Raw genomic sequence first — 22,942 nt, 5'->3', positions numbered from 1 at the left:
GGCAGCCCTCCCCCCATTCGCAAAGTATGCCTCGCCCGCATGATGCCCACCAGATTGTGCAAGGCATTGTGGGGCACATGGAAGATGTAGAGTCTGGAGCACACTGGAATACTCCACTGAAAGCCAAAATTAACTTCAACTCAGTGGCAGTAGACGCTACGCTAGATACGGGGGCATCCCTGTCTGCTGTGCGGGCTGAACTCATTTTGGAGAACAACTTGTCTCCCAACAGAACCCACCAGTGGATGGGTCCACCGGTGAGCCTAGTAGACGGTGCTCGCTGTCTCCCGGAGAGTGTTACATGGCTGCCCATAGGGTTCCTGAACAAGAGGTTTTACCACCGGTTTGCTGTCATCCGCAACTTGTCGTCCCCCTTTGTCTTAGGGATGGACTTTATGAGCAGGGCCTCTTTGACAATCCACATCCCCTCAAGAACCGTAGTTATGGACGACATTCCATGCCCAGGCGCGGATGAAGAGGAGGGTTGCTCAGTTGATATGTTGAGCGATGATAATGTCATTATGACGCTTGACATGGTAGAGCCCTCGCTGGAGACCAAAGCTCTGGAGGCAAACCTAACAGATAGTCAGAGAGAACTATTAGTTGTCCTCCTTGAACAATTTAGCAGTATGTTTGATGGACATTTGGGTCGCACGTCTTTAACTGAACATGTGATCGACACGGGAGACGCGAGGCCTATTAACCTCCCCCCGTACCGCACCTCCCCTGCAAAGAAACAACTCATTGAAGATCAGGTCCAGAAAATGCTGGAAGATGGCATAATTGAACCGTCCATGAGCCCCTGGGCCGCACCTGTCGTGATTGTTAACAGGTTGGGCGCTGACCCACGGTTCTGTGTGGACTTTAGGGGGCTGAACCAGGTGACTCAGAAGGACTCATACCCCTTACCGAGGGTCGATGAGTCTCTCGACTTCCTAGCGAGAGGTCGATTCATTTCAACATTGGACCTGGCGAGGGGTTACTGGCAGGTGCCGGTCTCAGGGGACTCACGCCCTAAAACAGCCTTTGTTTCCCATTGTGGGCTGTTTCAGTTTCGCGTGCTCCCTTTCGGACTCTGCAACGCACCAGCCACCTTTCAGAGGCTGATGCACAACGTCCTCAGCGGCCTTGTTTACAAGACATGTGCTGTATACCTGGACGACATCGTGATTGTGTCCCCTACCTTCGAACAACATTTGTCGGACCTGCGGGAGGTCCTTGAGAGACTTAGGTCTGCGGGCCTCTCGTTGAAGCTCAAGAAATGCCAGTTCTGCCTGAAGGAGCTCACCTTCCTAGGCTACCGGGTTACCCCGGATGGCATTAAACCGGACAGTGACAAAATCAAGGCTGTGATGCAGTTCAGAACTCCATCCTCAATGAAACAGGTGCGGCAGTTTCTCGGTCTGACGGGGTACTACCGCAGATTCGTAAAGGAATATGCTCGCCATGCAGAACCTCTGCACGCCCTGACAAGGAAGGATGTTACCTTCCAGTGGGATGACAGGTGTCAGGAGTCCATGGACTTCCTGAAACAGAGCATTGCAACAGCGCCTGTCCTGTCACTCCCCGACTTTTCCCGGCCTTTCTTCATCCATACGGATGCATGTGACCTGGGCTTGGGGGCGGCCTTAATGCAGAAGGATGCAGAGGGTAGGGAAGTAGCGGTCGCTTACGCGAGTCGAGCTCTTCACAAGGCAGAGAAACCATACTCTACGCCAGAAAAGGAGTGTCTGGCTGTGATTTGGGCTTTAGAACACTTTCGTCCCTATGTGGAAGGGCTTCACGTGACGGTCTTAACTGACCACAACAGCCTTAAGTGGCTGATGTCACGCCCAAACCCCACTGGCCGGTTGGCGCGGTGGTCCCTGCGCTTGCAGGACTTTGACTTTACCATTGTACATAAGGCGGGGGTGCACAACAGGGTGCCAGACGCTCTGTCTCGCAACCCACTACCTGCACCAGAGGGTCCTCCTATTGAAATCTTACCAGAGCATGCTGTCATCTGGGGCATGGATCTTCGTGCCCAGCCTCCCCTTTTGTTAGAGGACCGAACTCAATTAAGGCAGCTGCAGTTGGATGACCCAGGTGCAGGTCCAAAGCTCCGAGACCTGGAGTGTTCCCCCGACCTGGGTTCGGACGTCAGTCCTTCACCGTCCTTGGTGGTCAATGACGGCCTACTCTATTACCGAGGCCCGAAACATAAGCGCAATCTTCGGCCCCAGGAGGAGCTGAAGCTGTATGCTCCTACGGCTCTCCGGGGTACCCTGTGCGGTTATTATCATGACCACCCTACAGCAGGTCACCTGGGGATTGCTAAGACACTAGCAAGAATGCAGTCTAGGTTTTATTGGCCCAAGATGGCATCTGAAGTTAAACGCTACGTCTTGTCGTGCCCAGTATGTCAACTCACAAAACCCAGTCAAAGAAAGCCAGCGGGCTTCATGGTCCCCATTACGCCCCAGCGACCCTGGGAATACGCAGGGGTCGATTTTGTTGGACCACTACCTCGCACCGCTTCGGGGAACTCGTACATACTGGTCTTCGTGGACTACTTCTCCAAGTGGATCGAAGTGTGTGCGGTTCGGGATGCGACCGCTCGAGTGGCGGCCAGTAAGTTCATTAACGAGGTGTTTGCTAGGCATGGGGCCCCTAGATACCTTATTTCGGACAGGGGCTCACCTTTTGTCAGTGAGCTGTTTGATTCTGTTCTCTCCACTCTTGGGTCCACCCACCGCCTCACGACGGCGTATCATCCGCAAACTAATGCGACCGAAAGAGTGAACAGAACTCTCAAAACAGCCATCCGCGCCTACGTGGGCGATAAGCACGCGTCATGGGATAAGTTCATGTCCCAAATCTGTTTCGCGCTGCGCTCAGCCCCCCATGAGAGTACAGGACTCAGCCCTGCTATGATGTTGTATGGTAGGGAGCTGGAGACTCCCCTTGACTTGCTTACTAAGCCGTCTGGAGAGAGCGAGGAGTCATCCATGCCCTATCCGGAGACCCTTAAAGCGTCGCTTCAGGAGGCCCACGATCGTGCCAGGGAGACACTGGCTCGCAGCCACGCTAGGCAGAAACGCTACTACGACCTGAGACGCCGACCGATGACCTATGCCGTCGGAGACTTGGTGAAAGTCAAAGCTCATCATCGATCGGACGCTCAATCTTCCTTCGCAGCCAAGCTGGCACCCTTGTTTACAGGCCCCCTCCAGGTTACTCAGAAGCTTGGGGAGGTCAACTACAGATTAGCCAAGATTGACACTGGTGAAGACGCAGGAGTCTTCCATGTCGTGAACGTTCAGCCATTTTACTCCTGGGACTCCACATCTCCTTCAGGGCGCCGGACTTCGGCTCAGGAGAGTCTGGATGAGACTGAAACGTGGGAACAGCCCTCATCCCCGAGTTCAGGGGATATCGAAGCAGGCGGGCACCCCGCTGAGGGCGCCTCTGAGTCGCCACCGGCTGAGGGGGAACACTATCGTTTGAGACCCCGCCGGTGCCCCAGAATCACTGAGGGTTGGACTGCTACCAGGTGGACTAACCGTCATCATACGGACAGACTCAATGTTGGCTGAGGATTGGTTTCATACATGTGCATGCTGTAATTGTTCTGTTCTGGGGTGATTACTTGTTCTGTTCCACTGAGCCCTCGTCATCGTGGCCCGTGAGAGCCTTTGTTTGGTTTTCTGTTGTACCGATTTGAGTGACCGGTTGTGTTGTATGTCTGACTGTTTCCCTTGTCTATGACCATCTCTGGAAGATGGATTGGCAGTAATACTGCATGTTCTGTATTGTTTGCTTCAAACACTAAGTTTGTTTATTGACTGTACCCATGCTGTAAGGTAAGGATGTCTAACAATTCCTCCACAACCTGCTTACTACCTAATGTAACTATGTATAGTGAAAAAGGGTAGCGGGAGGTGGGTTAACTGGGTCCGGCTGAGGACAGCCTGCTAATTGCCGGGGGGGTGATGTAACAACCCTTTTGGGTTATAGCACCACTAGGGGGGGTTGCCCTATTATTGTAGTAGTTGCGGGAGTCTCCTAGTGGGTGTTGTTGTTGTTAGCAGCGGCCATTCCATGCTGTACATGTTCAATTCTACGAGGAAGTACCTTAATGTTGTAACGACCTGGCACCGGCGACTACCGAACCCCGGACATGTATGTACGGACAGAGTAGAGCCGTGGAGACCTGGCTCGTATGGTCTTACGTTGCTGTTAAGAAATAAAGGTCTGTTGTTTAACCTAACTGACTGGCTTCGAGTTATCCGGCTAACCTCCACACCACATGCCCACTGGACCTGCTAGCCGCTCCTTCCTCGCCAGACTGCTGTTACAAGGTGTTACAGGAGTGATACATCTCCTGTTGTCAGGCCTGTAGGTATCAGGCTGTTGTTCTCCTTTATCTCAGAGTGGACAGAAATTATTTTTGGAGTGGCACAAATAATTTGTGACATCAAATTTGATGCAAAACACCTGATTGTTCTGTAAATAGTTTGAAATGTTTATTTAAAGAAACGCCTTGGCTGTATTTTTAGGTAAACAGCTGCAAAAAAAAACTTTGTTGTTTGCAAAACTCAGTTACTTTTTTGAAGAAGTAACTATATAATTAATTGCCCAACATTGGTCATTATATACTGTATTTTGTAGACAGAGAGTTACAGGACTCTCTCCCAGACCACAGACTCATAATATAAGTCAGAGCTTTATTAAAAAAAGTTTTGTTTTCAAAATTGGAGTTAAAGTTATTTTTACTTCCAATAGTGTTAACATACTACACAGGTCATGAACAAGGTTTTTTTTTTTTTCATTTTCATTGTAAGTGGGCTAAAGCAGTTAATTAAAAGTAGTCTAACATAAATGTAAACGCTGTAATTTGATTATTTTAATAAACCATGTAACTTGGATGGATTTGATGCTGGCTTGACCACAGTGCACACGTCTACTGTTGCTCACAGTGGTCCAAGGGATCGCTCAGGGAGTTTGTGTGTTCGCTCACACACATGAAAAAGGAACATTGCTGGCAGGGCAGGTACCACCCAATTGGCTTGTGTAAGCTTAGGGGCCATGAATCACTCCCCACACGAGTCGCTATAAGCTGGTGTGTCTTACAGAAAAATAAGCAAACAAACGAAAACTAAAAGCCTCATTGCACGTGGATCCTTATCATCAGTATGTTTTAAAACACACTGATACTTTTGGAGTCATTATAAAACAAATACAAAATCCTCATTACTTTTATTTGAAAGATGTAAATTATTTTACCTAATTATTGGCTGGAGAAAGTAATTTGTTACACTACTCATTGCATCACTTTAAAGTTACTACCTTATATGCCATGAGATGCATTGTCATTACCACTTAACAACATAAACCCAAGGCTGCTGTCCTAAACACTGACACATGTCCCTTTCTAATGAGGATGAACACAAGTTCTTTCTCCTAGTGTTCAAATTTTAACACAAAGCCGACAGCAAAGCTAAAAACCAACCCAAAAGGCACTTTAGCGACGCTAGAGCAGTCATACTAGAAACACATACAAGGAAGAAATGGACTGCAGTGCCACGAGCCCGACTACTTGTAGCATCTCAGCTTTTGTTACCTGTTGAAAGCCAAGCTTTGGTTGCTTGGTTGGGTTTGGCACGCACTCACTTGGCATGCTAATGTTGGCGTGTTGTCCGTGCAGAGTCAGTGTGTTAGCAGTAGTTGTTTTTGGTGTGTATGCACTTCACCATCATCTATTTGTGCCTTTGTGGAAAAAATAAAGCAATAAATAATTAAAACTAATGTCCACAGCTCCACTTCTCCTCTTCCATTTTCCTCCGCCAGCTGAGTGTAATGCAAGTTCAAAGGTTTGAAAAAGCCACGTTTAACTTTTTAATCCCCCCATCACTCAGACAACTGAAACAACTTTGTAATAGAAGTCACCACATAATCATCACTGTAATGTGAATTTAGCGTCATAATGCCTTGTCCATGCACTATGTTTATACATGTTTATCTATTTATCTACATATATATACAGGGTGGGCCATTTATATGGATACGCCGTAATAAAATGAGAATGGTTGGTGATATTAAAGTCCTGTTTGTGGCACATTAGTATATGTGAGGGGGCAAACTCCTCAAGATGGGTGGTAACCATGGTGGCCATTTAGAAGTTGGCCATCTTGGATACAACCTTTGTTTTTTCAATAGGAAGAGGGTCATGTGACACATCAAACTTATTGGTAATGTCACAAGAAAAACAATGGTGTGCTTGGTTTCAACGTAACTTTATTCTTTCATGAGTTATTTACAAGTTTGTCTTTGTTCACAGCCACTGACATGTCGAAGAGGTTAACACGTGAGGAGCAGATCAAAATTGTGTTGATATCTGGTGAACGCAGTAACCGGGTCATTGCAGCAGATTTCAATGCAAGACACCCTATGAGACCACCCATCTCCCATGCTACAGTTAGCAAACTGCTTGCTAAGTTTCGTGAAACTGGTTTCAGTGTTGGATTTGCCAAAATATGGACGCAAGAAAACTGTCACTAATGAAGAAACATCAGTGGCTGTTCTAGCTTCATTTAGCAAGAGCCCACAGCGTAGCCGCATGTCACTGGAGAGTGGCATTAGTCAAACATCCCTTCGGCGGATATTAGCTACTCACAAATGGCACCCTTACAAACTCCAGCTACTGCAGCATCTCAATGAGGATGATCCAGATCGGCGCACAGAATTTGCAGAATGGGCAAAACAAAAATTGGAACAGGACCCTCAGTTCACGCAGAAGATTTTGTTCAGTGATGAGGCAAACTTTTATGTGAATGGTGAAGTTAACAAACAAAACCACCGCTATTGGTCTGACACTAACCCACATTGGATGGATCCCTCCAAGACTGTTGGAACAACAAAAGTGATGGTTTGGTGTGGTATATGGGGTACAATGATAGTGGGTCCATTCTTCATCAATGGAAACCTCAAGGCCACTGGATATTTGAAATTGCTACATGATGATGTTTCCCTCTTTATGCACTGAAGCTGGCACGTTCCCTGAGTTTTTCCAGCAAGATGGTGCACCACCACATTATGGGTGCCAGGTCTGAGCATTCCTAGATGAACCGTTTCCTGGAAAGTTGATTGGTCGTCGTGGGTCAGTTGAATCGTCCCAAGGTCTCCCGATCTGACCCCCTTAGACTTTTATCTTTGGGGTCATCTGAAGGCAATTGTCTATTGTGTGAAAATACGAGATGTGCAGCACCTGAAACTACGGATACTGGATGCCTGTGCTGGCATTTCTCCTGCGGTGTTGCTATCAGTGTGTGAAGAGTGGGAGAAGAGGGTTGCATTGACAATCCAACACAATGGGCAGCACATTGAACACATTTTATAAGTGGTCAGAAACTTGTAAATAACTGATGAAAGAATCAAGTTACGTTGAAACCAAGCACACCATTGCTTTTCGTGTGGCATTACCAATAAGTTTGATGTGTCACACGGCCCTCTTCCTAATGAAAAAACAAAAGTTGTATCCAAGATGGCCGACTTCTAAATGGCCACCATGGTCACCACCCATCTTGAGGAGTTTGCCCCCTCACATATACTAATGTGCCACAAACAGGACTTTGATATCACCAACCATTCCCATGTTATTACGGCGTATCCATATAAATGGCCCACCCTGTATATATATACCTCTCTGCATTTAATCATCCTCCCTTAACCCCAACTAGTCACGAATTACAGCATCACAGAAAAAGTAATTACAGTAACCCACTTTTTTCCTTGCTATGAAAAGTCTAAGATATACATGTAAATTGTAAACTCTAATCCAAACTTTCTGCCCTAAATATTATTGGTGTTGTAGCTAAAATAATTTTTGGACAGTTTATTGGATTTTACATGTATGTATTTGTATTTTGTTTTGTATTTACAGATTCAAAGTTATATTTGATCTTAACTATAGCAGCCAAATGACACAGTCACTGCATTTCTCTGCCTCTTCAGTACAGTTCAAAAACTTCTACTCCCTGACCACTGGCAGTCTCACCTCCTCCTGAAAGTTAGTTAGGAAATGTGCTGAGTGTGCAGCTGCACTGCCATGAAGCCCTGCTTTCTCTGCTGACACAAAAAAAATGAAAAAATTACACATTTTAAACATTATTACAGAAATACCATTATGGTTAGAACAAAATATTGAAGGAGCAGTTTATTGTATCACTTTGTTTTGCGATGCAGTTTTTAATGCACTGGGGCCAAATGTCTGTCTTACCTGTTACTACTTCAGGACTTCTTTTGCTTCTTAAATATTTTGGAGTTTTAAAAAAAAAACTAAAGTTAACTAACGTGCAGTGATTAAGAAGAAACTGGGAAAATGGTCCACAGCAGGGGAACACAAATCAGAAAGCTAATTAAATGAATTATTTAGATTTAACAATAATTATACACACAGAGGGAGTCAGAGTGTGAGACTACTGGGATTTTGCCTTTTTAGAGGTATTTTGTTTTTCTTATTCCGTCACAAAGAGTCACAAGCTGTGAGATACTCTACGATTCTCAGCCCTAAATAACAGTAGCCTAACTTTAGTTATGAACAAGGCTGACTGTGTTTTTTTGCACAGTTTATTGCCTAAAAAGCAATAAATAAATAATTTTTTTACATTTTGCTCATTCTGTTTTAACATATTGGACATGTTTTTGATCATTATTTTGTATTACTACTGTTTAAACACAATGGGGGTTTTTTTCTATTCTGCATTTGAAAAAGAAATGAATTCTCTGTGGTCCAACCAACTGCTGTGACAGTGTTGGATTGCAGGGTCTTTCTCAGAGGAGTGAGGGGTATAAAAATAGAAACTGTCATTGCTGGTTATGTGAATGTCCACTCTATAAAATAGACAGCCTAAAAGCTGCCAAGCTTCTTGCCAAGCCAACCCTCCTCTCCTCTTTTTATCAAGAGAGGGAGTGCATTTTGAATAAATATCATACCTGCCACCACTCACATTGATTTTCTATACCTCTGGAAAACCAAGAATCTTAACTGCACCGTGTAAGTGGCTGTCAAACTTGATGCCTTTTACAAAAGTCCATTACTCTGTTACACTCCTTTCGTGCAAGACAGGAAATCATGCTTGATGAGCTTATGTCATATCTTCTTCTCTTTTTTTTTTTAAATACTTCATTCTGAACTAGGGCCATCAAAACCACAGCTGACGTGCCGTAACTCTGTAAAAACAACCCACAGTAACTAAATCAGAGATACCACATCTACTTTATATATATAGAGAAACCCATGGCAGGACAGTTATGATTTCCTCTTGCATCCTTTAGCACTGTCTTGGGAACAGTAATATTTTATAAAACATGGCTGCCATATTTACCATAATACAATGAAAATGTGTTTTAATAGCCTCCATCTGTCATGCTGAAGACTAGAGCAGTAAAAGGTGCAGCACATCTCTCCCCCCAGGGAGAAAGTGATGCAGGACAGAGATGGAGAGGGAGATAATGAAGAAGCGTAAGAGTGAGAACAAGTCAGAAACATGTGAATGAGAGTCACAGAAAACTGAACAAAAACAAAACAAAAAAACGCTTGGAAACTTGGATGGTTGGAAATATGGCTAGTATTAAAAACAATGGATCAAAAAGAAAAATTGCTTAGCTATCCTGTGAATCATGTGATTCAGGTGATGCAAGCGTTGCCTCGGAGGTGTCACACCGATCGACAGAGACGGTGAAGAGGAGATGTTGTTGCTTTTGATACTGAAAGAAAAAAATTCAAGTCATAGTTCGGCCCCTCCGGTGAAATGCAGGCAGGTTAGAGCCACATTCAACACATTATTTACCTCTGAAATGCTCTCTGGCTGGCTTCCAGATTCAACAGGGATGCAAAAAGGAGAAAACCTGGACCCGAATGCTAACATTCTCATTTTGTTTGAATAGTCAGAGAAATGTTGGCATAAAAGTGACTAGATACACTGCGCGACATAAAAAGAAATTTTATCTTCTCTACAGAGGTCCCACTGAGGTAGTAGCAAAGAGTTATAGCAACAGATATATGAATTGAAGGTCGCCCTTCAAAGGCCTAAACAGACTTGGAAAATAAAACACTGCAGGACAGAAGGGTGTGCAGAAACATGTAAAACTGGCAAGTTTATGCATAGCACCATAAATAAATAGTGGAGATAGGAACGTTGGCCTGAGACATTATATAAATGCATTTGGAGAAAATTGGCTATAAAACTCTGCAAGTTGCACTTCACCTATTATGATTTTACAGACTGCCAAAAAAAAACATAAATGCCATTGTCAAAGGGACATAAAGCAATCCAAAGCACACGGAGACGCTACTTTTACAAGCAGCAATCACATTTTTATTTTTCAGTACCTTTATACAAGTAGATGGACAAAGAGAGAGATACTCTGGGAGATTATTACTATTCAATACAGGCCATGTATCATGCCATTAAACAGACCTCTCTCCTTTGGGACAAGTTAAATAATGTACAGTTATCAAAATTGTATTAGTCTTTTGCATGATTAAAACGTTGTAAATAAAACATAAGTATAAGCAGCCAGGAGAGGATTGTAAAAGACAGTCCGAATTTAAACGAGACATTGAGGGAATTTAGTTCAGCTCTAAGTTTCTGAACTCAAAAACAATATCCACTATTAAAATATTGATTTTTTTTTTTCCTGTTTATTTGAAGCTGACATTGCCAGAGGAGACAGTTACATCTGACATCACGATGTGACCTAGCCTATCTCTTTGGGGCTGTGCATTAGATGTTGACAGGCATCAGCTCCGAGCGTTGATGGAGGGTGATAATAAGACCCGAGGCAGCCCTGTGCGGGCCTTATCCATGCATTCTTCGTATGCAAATCAGTAGCTACTGCCTCCTTTGTTAAGCAAGGTTTGTACAGTGTGCTCTTCTTCCTTTATCATTCGTACTGCCAAGCCTGCGGAAATGAAAAGCAATGCAAATATGCCAGGCTTTTAGGAGTCGGCAGATAAAGCAGGGAGACCTTCAAACTGCAAAGCTTCATCCGCTTCAGTTTAGCCTTGACCGAGGCATGCAAATTATACCTGAGACGTAGGGAGAGTGACGCCGCAAGCTGCACAGGCGCAAAGCTGGGGCTTGAGATAGGCAAATCTCTCCTGGAGCAGGGTTAATTGGCAGAAAATATCTATAGAAAGGTTTAGAAAAGGGGGTTTGTGAAGTCCCACCAGAAAAAGCACACTTATTTATGCCTTATACTGTTTGGGGTTTGACAGTGGAATGCTGGCACAGCATTTTGGCCTCTCATTTTGCTTCTAGGCAAGCATGTGCTCCATTGTTGACCTTGGTACAAGAAGCAATTGAGCACTGCTTTATCAGATCAGTGTTACATTCTCAGTTCTTACTGGAGTTTTATGGACTTTTCCAAGAGCTCCCTGTTGTGGTGTCATCCTTATTGTGCTGCCGGATGCATGTTTGCGTATTGGATGCTCCCACGATAACATCTATGAGCCAAAAAGTTTGGGTAAATGAGAGCTTGCGGCAAAACTGAAAGGAGTACAAGTAAACAAAACCTAGATTGTGCACATACCCAAGAAATGAAGAGGCATATTAATGGCAGAGAATGCATTATTTTCTGATCTAGATCTGACTTTTATGTTTATCTAACTGAATCAGTGACTTTGGAAGTTATTACTGTTTTAAATAAAAAAGAAAATTAGTTCATGTTCATTTGCATAGTGTATTTAAAAACGGGGTGGTAAGCTACAAAATAAATAGCAATGCAGAAAAACAGGTTAAAATAAAAAGTGTAAACAAGAAGTTGATACAAACTGTAAAATCAATGCATACATAAAATAAACATGATACAACACAAAAGCAAGACAACACTAAACCTGCACAATCAATATGGAAATATGGTCCAGCATAATTTTGCACCAGCTACAAATGTGAAAATGTGTGGATTGAGCAATAAGAGCAGTGCATTACAGCAATCAAATATTAAGAAGGTTAGCGCAGTGGTAACAATCGTTTCGCTTCTCAGATTACTCATGTACTGCAAATCCCTACTCTCTTCTTTTTTCTTTCAGGGTTGTGCCCTAAGATTTTGTTACAGTGTGCATTGATGCTTGCATGTAGGTATGTATGCATGAGCGCGTGCTTGAATGTGCATATTTGGGATTATTTTTTGCACTTGTCTGTAATATGTGAATTTTATCCAGACTGTGAAACCTGTGTCAATTAAAAAGTAAAAAAAAAAAATTATGTCATTATTGGATAGATATTGGATGGATATTCTCGTTATTTCCTCTTCAGCCTCAGCTGATGGGCACAAGGTTACAGTAGGTTTATACCTCAGCTGGTTGTGATCAGTTTAGACATGTAATCTAAATCTGCTGCATACAGCTGAACCACAGTTTGACCTCTCTTTGTTTAGTCCATCATTTATGGTTTATTTAAGAGCTGACCTTTCGTGGTAATTTCCTGTAGGCTGCTGTGGAAGCTCAACTCATTGGCGCACAGCCCCATTACCCCCACCCTCTGAACCTTTATCTGACATTGTCAGCACTAAAGGGAGCCTTCATGTGGCCTGACTGCTCCATGTGAAAGTAGCAGGAAGAGGAGACTATTAATATAACTGTGGTCAAAGGACACCTGTGTACACTGACCTGAGAATTACTCATGAGGAAAAAGCATGGCTGGATTTCCTACTACAAAGTATTCTATATTTGTAAAGACTTCATTGGCACATTTTAAATGAGAATAAAAAAAGACATTGAGGGAAGACAGGCAGAGGTAATAGAGGGAGGAGGGGTGGAAGAGGATGGATGAGGAATGGTAGGAGTTCCCCAGTGTGTTTTTGAGTGTGCCGGTAACAATCCTGCCCGTCTCCCTGAAGTGCAGTGTGCCATGCAACGACATAAGCCGCTGGCACTTTACCTACGATGAAGGTGAAGAGGCATAAAGGATGTGACAAAACAAGTCTCAGTGGCGATAATTTAACTTCGAAGTTCTACTCAAAGACTGCACTTATAGAAACTACATCTCTGTAAAGTGCCTGTGATTGACAAAAGCTGTCAATCTAGGGAAATATAGGCTTGGAACATTTTGTCCCCTACTGACTGTTAAAGGATATAATCAATGCTTTTCTTCTTCTTCTTTTAAATTAAATCCACTTGTAAAATTGATGCCATCTTCAGTTTTAAGCCAACAATGCTCTTGGGAAATAACAAGAAAAAAGTCCCGGACTAAGTAGCCTGTGATGTGATGTCTTGGGGGTAGTGGGAAACCACTGAGCACAAAATTAAAAATTACATCAGCTTTTGTTTTCCTCAGTCTCAGTAGTCCCCAAAAAGTTCTGTTTTTGTTGTTGTTTCTTTTCTTTAAAAGCCCGGCTTCCAACAGATTAAGCCTGTTATAATCTAAATAACCAAACACAAAATAAAGTGAGGTAATTACCCAAATGATGGTATCAAAGAAATAGAGGATATTCTGCTGCTAAATCTCAGAAAAGTAGCAACATTTTAATGACAAAGCAATATAGTAAACTTTTGACAGCATCCACTGCCCCGTTATTATTAATCAGTCATGTAAATAAATAAAAATCAAGCTTAAACTCATCTTCAATAAAATGCTTTAATTTAGTATATGTACATTAGACAATATTTAGACATGTAACATCAAAGTATTGCAGCAAAAGGAAACAAGCATTTTTTCCTGTATGCTTGTGGCCATTCAAGTGCAATATTATTATTTGAAGTATAATTCTTCTTCATCGCTTTTCTAACCTTATTGACGTTACATTTCTATCAGCTATGATAATATTCTACTCGCCAAAGTAACGAGTCACTGAGATCTGGGAACTATGTGACAATGACGCCTGTAAATAAGCCAACAAACCTAAGAGGAGGAACTTAGGGTGAATGCATCTTTTATGACGGTAATAATGCTTCACTGCACAGGAAAATTATGCGTACAGCGACATCAAAGTAGGCGATGGGTGTTTACAACAGAGGCTTCTTACTTTCAGTACTGTCACAATGGTGTCAAATCTCAGATTCTTTACATTGTGAGTAAATGTCATCATAGCTCAAAGAAATAATTGTCAAATCTACTTATATAGATCACCACAGGAAGAAAACAATGTGTAAACTGCCTCTTATTTCAAAACATCAGTAGAGTTGCAGTCCTTTATATAAAATGAAATAGGTTTAGTACAGTAGGACTTCTAATTAGTAACACATTATGTTCATTCTTGAGTAATAACATTCAGTGCATGGATAATACCTGCAGGCCAATACTGTAAGCAAATGAAATGCCAAGGTTGATATGTGATGTGAAACTTTTATTGCAGAAATTACATTTATGCTCTGTTTAAATAAGTTAAGTGCCATAGTAGCCAAATGCCACCAAATACTCCTGGTTTGATTCCAGCTATGTTTGCTGTCTATTCCCTCTCCAGTCGAGGCAAAAAATAACCCTAAAAACGGCTGAATGAACAATCCCTACAGTTACTGTGAGTTTTGTGCCTTCAGCAGCGTTGAATTTCACATGAATTAAAATATACATTTCTGATGTGACATTTAGATTTACATTTAGATGACAGCATCCAAGGACAGTTTACATCATTCTATTTTATTTTATCTTTTTCCTGAATGATTCCGGCTGACAGCAGGATGTTTAAAACGTTTTTTTGAATCTCACTTGTGAGGAGCAGAAGAAAAGAGAGAATAAACCTCGGTGTGCCTCAGGGAAATACAAAACATGAACTTCATGCTTCTGCGATAAAGGGATAAGATGAGAATCCACGTGTGGTGGAAAAGCTAAGTAGAATAGAGGTGGAGAAAAATGATATACCATAACCTTAACCATCGCCAGGCTTATTGAAAATCAACAAAACTCAGTTTGTAGTTGGATACTTGTGTGGCCTCCGCCTACTGTGCCTGCACACCGTGAAAAATGTGCATTGTAAAATACGTACCTCTTGATTTGGGTTCCTCTATGAAAGCCCGTGTTTACAAGTCTGCCAACGCGTGTTCAACTTTAAGACGTCTTAAAGGAAAAGCTTTCAAATACTTCACACAGTACCACTGAACACTTCTCATACTGTTGGGTGCTCACAAGTTTAAAAATATGTATGGACTCTAAGGACACTGCATTACATATACTTTGTTATCCCTTTGTATTTTTTTTTAATTATTTAAAAAAAAGAGTTTTATATTTTTTTTTGGTTAAACACCGATTCTGTAAATCAACTAATCTCGAGACATGATAACCACAGAAAAACTGCGAGGTTTCTATACATAAGGAATGACAGGTTGTTTAAGGACGTCTTCATATCCTGATTATAAAATATTATGGACAAAATGTTTGACTAAAATTCCAAATATTTACAAAACATTAGCAAAACAGAAGGAAAACAAGAAAAAGTCTCCATGACTTAAAGTCCTGGGTGATATCACTGGTAATATACATCATCACGACCATCTGTTAATTGTATTGTAACTGTATTAGAACATATTTAGTCAGAATCTTCTTCTGTTACTGAAATTAATGGTCCTGTAAACATGAGCATTTGTATTTGTACACAGCTGACAGCAGTTTAGATGGCTGCAGCGCTTTCATTTCATCATTCGTTTGAGTCTAACTTTGAATATTTGAATGGGGCTTCCCACTGATGTGAGCCGAGTATTCACAAACCAGGGTGCACATTTGTTTAATTATGCTGATAGATGCCAGTGACTAATGAAACACATATCTGGCATTTATAATATTGCGGGAAGATAATATGCTGCTCTGGCACTGAAAAGTTTCATTTGATCAAATAAAACTGTAATAATTAGATCATTCTGCAGTGTGATTATAGATTCTGTAACGTAGAGTATCACCATCTGTGACTCTCATCAGGTAGTTTTCCAAATCCCGTTTTTTCTTCTTCTTTTTTTAAACACTGTACTAAGATGACTCTTCTTAATATAGGCAAAGTATGCTTTAAGAACCAAGAGTAATTTTTGCAACACCTGCAAAAAAATAAGAAAAATTACATTCTTTTTTTTTTTTCTCCCAGAGAGCACCGATTCAGCTTTGAGACACAATGCACGGTATCGTACATTCACATTGCATGGGATGAGAAAAAAGCTGGCAAAGCTTATAAAGTGATGCTAATGTGCTTTGTGATGCGATGGTAGTCCCCAGCTTTCAGCTCTAAACAGATGGGATCTCTCCCACAGGATCAGATAAAAGACGTCCATTTCCAACTCTGCAGAGCATGGCAGATTCCACAAAGGCTGCCTCTCAAATGCGTCGTGTCCATGGGCGCTCACACAGAAATCCTTTGCACCGAGTAGATGTGGCACGGCACACGTAGCAATGATGAGGTTAAATTGTGGCGCATCAATCTTAACTAAGGCAGGGAGCTGTTCAAAACAATCCCACAGCACACACCTAATCTGTAGTGGCCTGTGCCTCTGCTGCAAAGATCATGATGCGCCATCCTGAACATTCAAAGGATCCTATGGGCTGACTTATAAGCAGCATTAACTCATTAGCGTGCTTATTTCACAGGTTTGAACATAACATGCCATGCTCTGGGACAGAGGCACCGCCTTCTCATCATATACTCAAATGTACAGAATTTATGGAGTAGGTGATTCAAGCCTAAGCTATGGAGAATTCTATGAATACACATATGTTTGTCACATCACACTGTCAGTGGGAGCTGCCATACCATGAGAATATTCTCTAAACCCTCCCCACTTGTCCTAGTACCTGCTGCTGCTCCCTCCTTCAGTCTGCGAAAACCTTTTCCTCCAGAGATAACTGCAGCAGAAATCACCCTGTCCCTGCGGCCCCCATCCCTTTCACAAGTGCGTCCCCGGACCCACATTTCTGGGTCATCGCTGAGCTCGTAGATAGATCCGTCTTCCACGCTGTGCTCTAAAGACTCCAGCGAGGAGTCCGACGCCTCGTCGCCCAGCGCCGTTAACGGCCGTCCGGGCAGTCCCGACGTGGAGCGCAGCTTATACTGCAGCAGAACGCCACGCCCTTTGCCTCTCCCCTCTCCCTGGTAGGAGCTGGAAGGTTGCAGGGATTCCTGAGAGGAGTTGTCGCTGCGATCCTCGACTCCACACGCAGAGTCTGGGCTATCCCCAACAGAATCCCTCTTTAGAAGTTCAGGAGACAGAGAACTTGTGGTGGCCGCCAAAAAGTCCACAGGCCCACAGTGGGCATTTAGTGAGATCATTCCCTTTCCTGAAGAAGGCAGAAGACAAAATATTCAAATGGCATTCTGCTATAAACAGGGCCGGGGTCAAGACGTCATGAGTTGCATCAATTAAATGTGAGAATAATGCAAGTTCCAATTTCAAATGTATGAACTTTAAATGATTTGAACCCAGCCTTGGATCATATGTCATCAGCTGTTAACTGTGTCTATTTATCATAATCCTACCAATATAGCAGCAATAACGGCAGCTATAGTTTGTGGCATATTTACATATTATTCAATAAACTAGCCTGGAATAAGATGGCCGTGAAGTAAGGGTACTGCAAGTGGGAAACTAATGACCTCATTCCCTTGGCATTATAAACAAAACACAGCCAAGCAGTTTTTAAATTATCCTTCGAAAACATATATACACACAATGATTTGTGTCTTGTCAGCCTAGTTATATTTGCACCGATTCCCACGGTAACAAGAAGAATGTGAAGTGCGACCTCAATAATGGGCAGTGCAGAGTAATTTTCTTTCGAAAAAAAAAACAACTCTTCCATTTTCTTTTGACCTCTTAAGAGGCTGTTCAATCAGAGTCAGACACCCCCTTCTGATCCATACCTGTTATTTTGGGGATGCCCTCCAGTTTGGAAACTGGAAGAGTGATAATTAAGCCTTGAGCTGTGCCCACCCATAACAGCCCTTGGCAAATTAGAAGACTTGTGACTCGCATGCTCTTCTGACCTGCAATATAGAAAACATTGACAGAAAATTGAGTTTTCTTCACCACGTATTGTTACAGAATAACATAGTTCAAAACTCCAGCATGTTATTGGAGATTGTGGAATAAAAATAGACTCCCTGCTGATAAAAAGATACAAACAGACTGGATGGTCTATCTTTTAGAGAATGAATTATGGGCTTTCATTTATTTTAATAATACCAGAACAGTTCAGTCCTAGTATGTCCACATAAATAAATAAATAAATAAATAAATAGAAATACTTTCATTGTTGATTCCCGGTGTTAGCTTTAGGTAAGGTTTAAGCTCTGTGATCAGTCTGTATTTGCCAAGCTTAACACATGCACAGCACAGCTACCTAGGGCTCTGGGTTACATAAGATTATGAAAAGTTGGATCCATGTTCTTGTTACTGACCCAGTTGAAAGAAAACTCATAGAAGCACAACAGAAGAAACGAGACTGTGAACTCAATATTAAACTTTTTTGTCTGCGAACTGAGTGCTTCAGAAATGTGGAGCTACAACGTTTTCACCTGCTTCATAGTCGCTGCACCTTCTATACTAAAACAAACCCAACTTTAACATGAACATGGGTCTGATTTCTAAAAAGTCCTGATGGTGTGCAGCAGGCCAAATATAAGTAAAATCCAACTAAGCTCCTTTAATGTTATTCTTTTGGATTCCTTTTTATCTTGAACGGAGCCATGAAAGTCACTTTGGCATTGAAAACAAAACCCGAATGAAAAATAAAAACAACAGCATTAAAACATCTGAAAATATGAGTGTGTATACTACATGCTGTAGGCCACAAGTTTGTGTATTATCTGCTGTGCAGGTATGTGTCAGGTGTGTCCCCAAAACAATGCTGCACAAAACAGATACTGTGATATGAAGGCTATTAAACGAGCTCATTTCAGTTCATATCGGGTTGGTGTTTTTTGCTCTGTGACAGTTTTGTTGAGACACAGCCACCTCCTGTTTTATTTTACTTTGGGAAGAGCAATATGTTGTCTTATTCGTAGCTTGAACCTCTGCTGTTTTTTTACTGGCCATTCTTATTAAAAATATCATTTTCAGCTGCTTCATAATTATACTAGCTGATTTATTTTTAAAATTGCGGGCTGTAATTTTCATATTATTATTCAAAATATATTTATTTTGTAATTCCTGGGAAGATTTAGAGTGCAAGCAAAGCAGAAGGCATGGGAGAAATGTTTTGCTGACTGTAGTGGTGGGAGTTCCAACTCTCCTGATAACACACATGCACACACACACACATCTACAAACGTTTTGATCTTTGTGTCTTGTTATTTATCTTAACCAGGACCATCACTGTGCACGTGGACAAGCAGAATTAGCTTTAATTCTTTACCTGCTTATTTATTCTCGTCTGTAGTTGATAACACGAGATGTGATGCACTGCAGCAAGTTGTTATTCGTTCTGCTACAATTCAGGCATATTTTCTTTTCCTTTAGAGTGTGTTAATAATCCTTTGGATAAAGTTAACTTTGAAATTCTGTTATAGAGCATGATGCAATATTCAACATATATTTTGTACTGTTAGGCTTCCCACTGCAGAGCTGTTTGTAGCACTGCATTAGTGCCTTGGAAAGGATAATTGCACCCTCTTATTGTACATGCACATTCTTTGTTTCCAGTTAACAAAGGACTAAAAAAGCATTGTTGCTGTGGATTTATTTTTGCATTCCTTATGTGGTCCCTCAGCTTTTGGCTCCCACTGTGGCCTAGTTATCTATAGAACCATTTACCATAATATCCATGGCAATGATAATTGAATTACACCAACAGTCATTTGAATACAACCAAGAGAATGCTCATTTACATGTGTAGCTGTATTTACACGCGGTTGTGTGTCATGCTCAGATTATGACGATTTGCATGAGTGGCTCAACACTGTTATTAATTAATTAATTTCACTGTGCAGAGAAGTTCATGCAGTGTGTACAAGAGGAAGCGCAGTGAGCAAACAGAGCGCAGAGGCCTTTGGATGGAGACGTTAGAGGGTCACAGCAGTTAGTTAGACGTCCGGGGAAAATGGCTTTTATCTCAAAACTGTTTATATGAGCTGTTTGTCTGTTTGTGCTTTGGTTAGAGGGCTTAAGTGAGAGAATGATGCTCATGAACACCCACTCACGGGCTACCATGAAATCTCAAGTTAAGTCGGAAGATGTGGGCACCAGGCATTGTCTTTAGAACAGTGATACAGAGGGATAATGGCAAAGATTAAGGAGGTATAGCTTAACCTCGAGCAATATTGCATCTCCAATTTTTACAGCAATGTACACACTCCGAAATGTAGTGGGTTTATCGTGGGAGCTTAAAAAGAAGATGTCTCCAAAAGATAAATGTTTCCCTATGATATGTCACTGAGGAGTTTATTTTGGGATATTTTTTTTTCACCCTAAGGATAGAACTATTAAAGGCATTAGTAGAGAAGAGATCAGCAGTTTTCTCTGCCTCAGAAACTTCTCTGTTGTTTACTGCAACTGGAATTCCCTGTTGAGTATAAATCACATTAAGGGGAGAGGATTAGGGGGTATATCATTACTGCATGTCCTAGCATAAGTCAAGGAGAAACCTAAGGGAGCAGAGGCCCAGTGATGGAAAACAACTATCAGTAATTCATGTGCAGTATCTTTGGTTGTAGAGTGTCGAGGGATCCGCTTTTCTCTTGTGAGCGCAACAAATCACAACTTAAGTCAAAGATCCTCTTCCTTTTGTGGACCCAGAAGACATGAGCAGCGCAACTCTTTTTCTTTTCACCCTGTAACTTCCCCCAGGGCCAAGTCTTGAGGCTGTGACCCTCCCACAGATCTACTGCATATTTCAAGGGGGAGCACCAGCGCTGGGTGAAGATGACCTCTGGGTCACAGTTTTCTCCAGATACTATGGCCATAGGAGCCTGTTCTCCTTAAAGTCTCCTCGTGAGCGAAAAAAAAAAAAAAAAAAAAAAAAGGAACTTTGATCTAAAGGAGAAAAGTTCTGTGCTTGAAACATATGCCTGTTGGTATTCTTTCTTTACACAACTCACAAGAGAAAAGCTTTTTATTCCTGATATGATGGAGTGCTTCCACGGCTTTGAGTAATGCTCTAAATACATCAATCACACTCTGGTGTGACTCGATAAAAGGACCAAATTTTCTGAATCCAGATGCATTTATACCTCTCCCTTAAGCTTAAAGCGATCTTCAATATTGTGAATTCATGTTACAAATAGGCTAATAGGTGCACAAGCCACCGCCTGAAAATGTTTAAGCGAAGTTGACACTGAGTCAAACTATCATTATCACATTAGACACTTTTAGGTATGCTCTAATTTGTTTACCATAGTTCTTGCTTAAAAAAGGGAAAAACACCCACAGTTGCAGATAAATATTTCATCCATCATGAAGGAAGGTGCACAGGAAGTAATGGGTTCTCTGTGGCATCCTAAACGCACTGCAGTGAGAAGTAAAACAGGGGTGAGAGGATTTTAAAGCAGAGTGGAAAAGATGAAAAAGGGAGCGTAAGGGAAAAAGTGGGACAAAAAGAAAGTAAAATATTAACTCCAAAAGAGGATAGAGGGGAGGTGCATGTAGAGAAGAAGAGGTAAAATGGCACGATATTAAACAAGCATGGATTTGAAGAAAGGCAAGAATATTTTCAAAGTAATCCTATGTATAAAATCTTTAAGGCTGCCATTTTACTACTGCTTAGTGACATTAATCTTTTTTTTTATTAATCCCTGTCATTCACCGAGAGACTCTATTATGGCTTTCCAGAGGCCCGAGATGGATACTTATCAGGTCAGTCTTGTGAGGGCAAGAAACCAAAGGAGAAGAATATTTCTCTGCATTCTGGAGGAAAGCATCATGTCGTGCAATAAAGACAAAAACCAAAAAATTAAATAGGCATGTACCAGTGTTCTGGAGCGTTGAGCGTGTTGAGATGTTGATTTCCTGCAGAAGTTCCAACGTTTCAGTATGAAAGAGACGAATGGACGAACCTTCTGAGAATGCCATCCACACCCCTCCACCAGCACACGCCATGTGTGCAACACTGACCAGCGGGTCTGGATGAACTTCAAACTTCTGTCAAACAAACAGTTAATTCTGTTACAACGACACGTGAAGTAAATGCAATCACCCATTTCATCAATAAATAATATAGAAAACATTTAGAAAACTGAAAGGTTAGCTCTCTCTGGATTCTCGTTCTGGTCTTTCAAACAACAGACATGACTTTTTCTCCACATAATGAGTGGACATCCAATATTGAGGCTTCGGTACAATATTTGCAAGATTTTCAGCATCAACTATAAAAATCCAGCTAAAATACAAAGTGAAACAGAGAAAAAATGACAACATTTTCAGTTAGCGTTCGAATCATTGTGGCATTCAATTCAAATTTCAAAGAGTGTAGTGTTCATTTTTTTTTGTTAAATATCTAAGATAACTGTTGTGGTTATATTACAACTCGATGAGGTCGAAGTAGAAGTCCCCTGAATAATACATTTAGTGTTGCTCTACAAATAAAGTCTAGCTGTCCCTCCTAATTTTGTAATTTAAAGAGTCACTGACACACGGGGCATGTTTTTGCATCATTCCCTTGGCTTCTATCATTTTAAGAGCACAATGGAAAAATAGTTTTGGGCACAGTCTTAATGAGTAGCTTGAAATAAATGCAATGAGCCTTATCATGGCAACACATACAGCCCCTGCGGTCTAAGGCGTGACAAGGGCTGCTTTGGGCATCATCTTGAAACTCATATCACTGTCAATGCACAAGTTGCATGGAGCTGGGCAATTAGTCAGTGAGAGTGACTCAGTATGGATGAGAATGCACCACCCACCCCAACCCAAGTGCACCGGCAGACAGGGATTACCACCTGTTTGTGTGCCCTTGCCAGTGGGTCCTCCTTTGTTTGAAATTAGGGAAAAGGAGAGAAGACTTTGATGTGTTTTCCCTTTTAATTGACTCCTCAGCAGTGGGTGCCTGTTCCA

At 41.9% G+C, this 22,942-nt stretch overlaps 1 protein-coding gene across 3 annotated transcripts in view; it reads right to left on the bottom strand.

The window, feature by feature from the left end:
- Nucleotides 1-13,600: 13,600 nt before the first annotated feature.
- arhgef10la (Rho guanine nucleotide exchange factor 10 like a) overlaps nucleotides 13,601-22,942 on the bottom strand; it is a 114,027-nt gene continuing 104,685 nt past the window's right edge. For all 3 annotated transcript variants that reach the window (XM_006782919.3, XM_006782921.3, XM_006782920.3), the window contains 3 exons: nucleotides 21,859-22,030; nucleotides 17,818-17,940; nucleotides 13,601-17,234 (listed from right to left, as the gene is read on the bottom strand). In XM_006782919.3, the coding sequence (XP_006782982.1) occupies nucleotides 16,684-17,234; nucleotides 17,818-17,940; nucleotides 21,859-22,030 (846 nt within the window). In that variant the 3' untranslated portion in view covers nucleotides 13,601-16,683. The remainder of the gene's footprint in view (nucleotides 17,235-17,817; nucleotides 17,941-21,858; nucleotides 22,031-22,942) is intronic.

The sequence above is a fragment of the Neolamprologus brichardi genome, chromosome 5, assembly GCF_056152115.1.
Source record: "Neolamprologus brichardi isolate AB-2024 chromosome 5, ASM5615211v1, whole genome shotgun sequence".
NCBI classification, from domain to species: Eukaryota; Metazoa; Chordata; class Actinopteri; order Cichliformes; family Cichlidae; genus Neolamprologus; species Neolamprologus brichardi.
The sequence above is the reverse complement of the archived record's forward strand: the minus strand, read 5'-3'. Positions and strand labels throughout refer to the sequence as shown.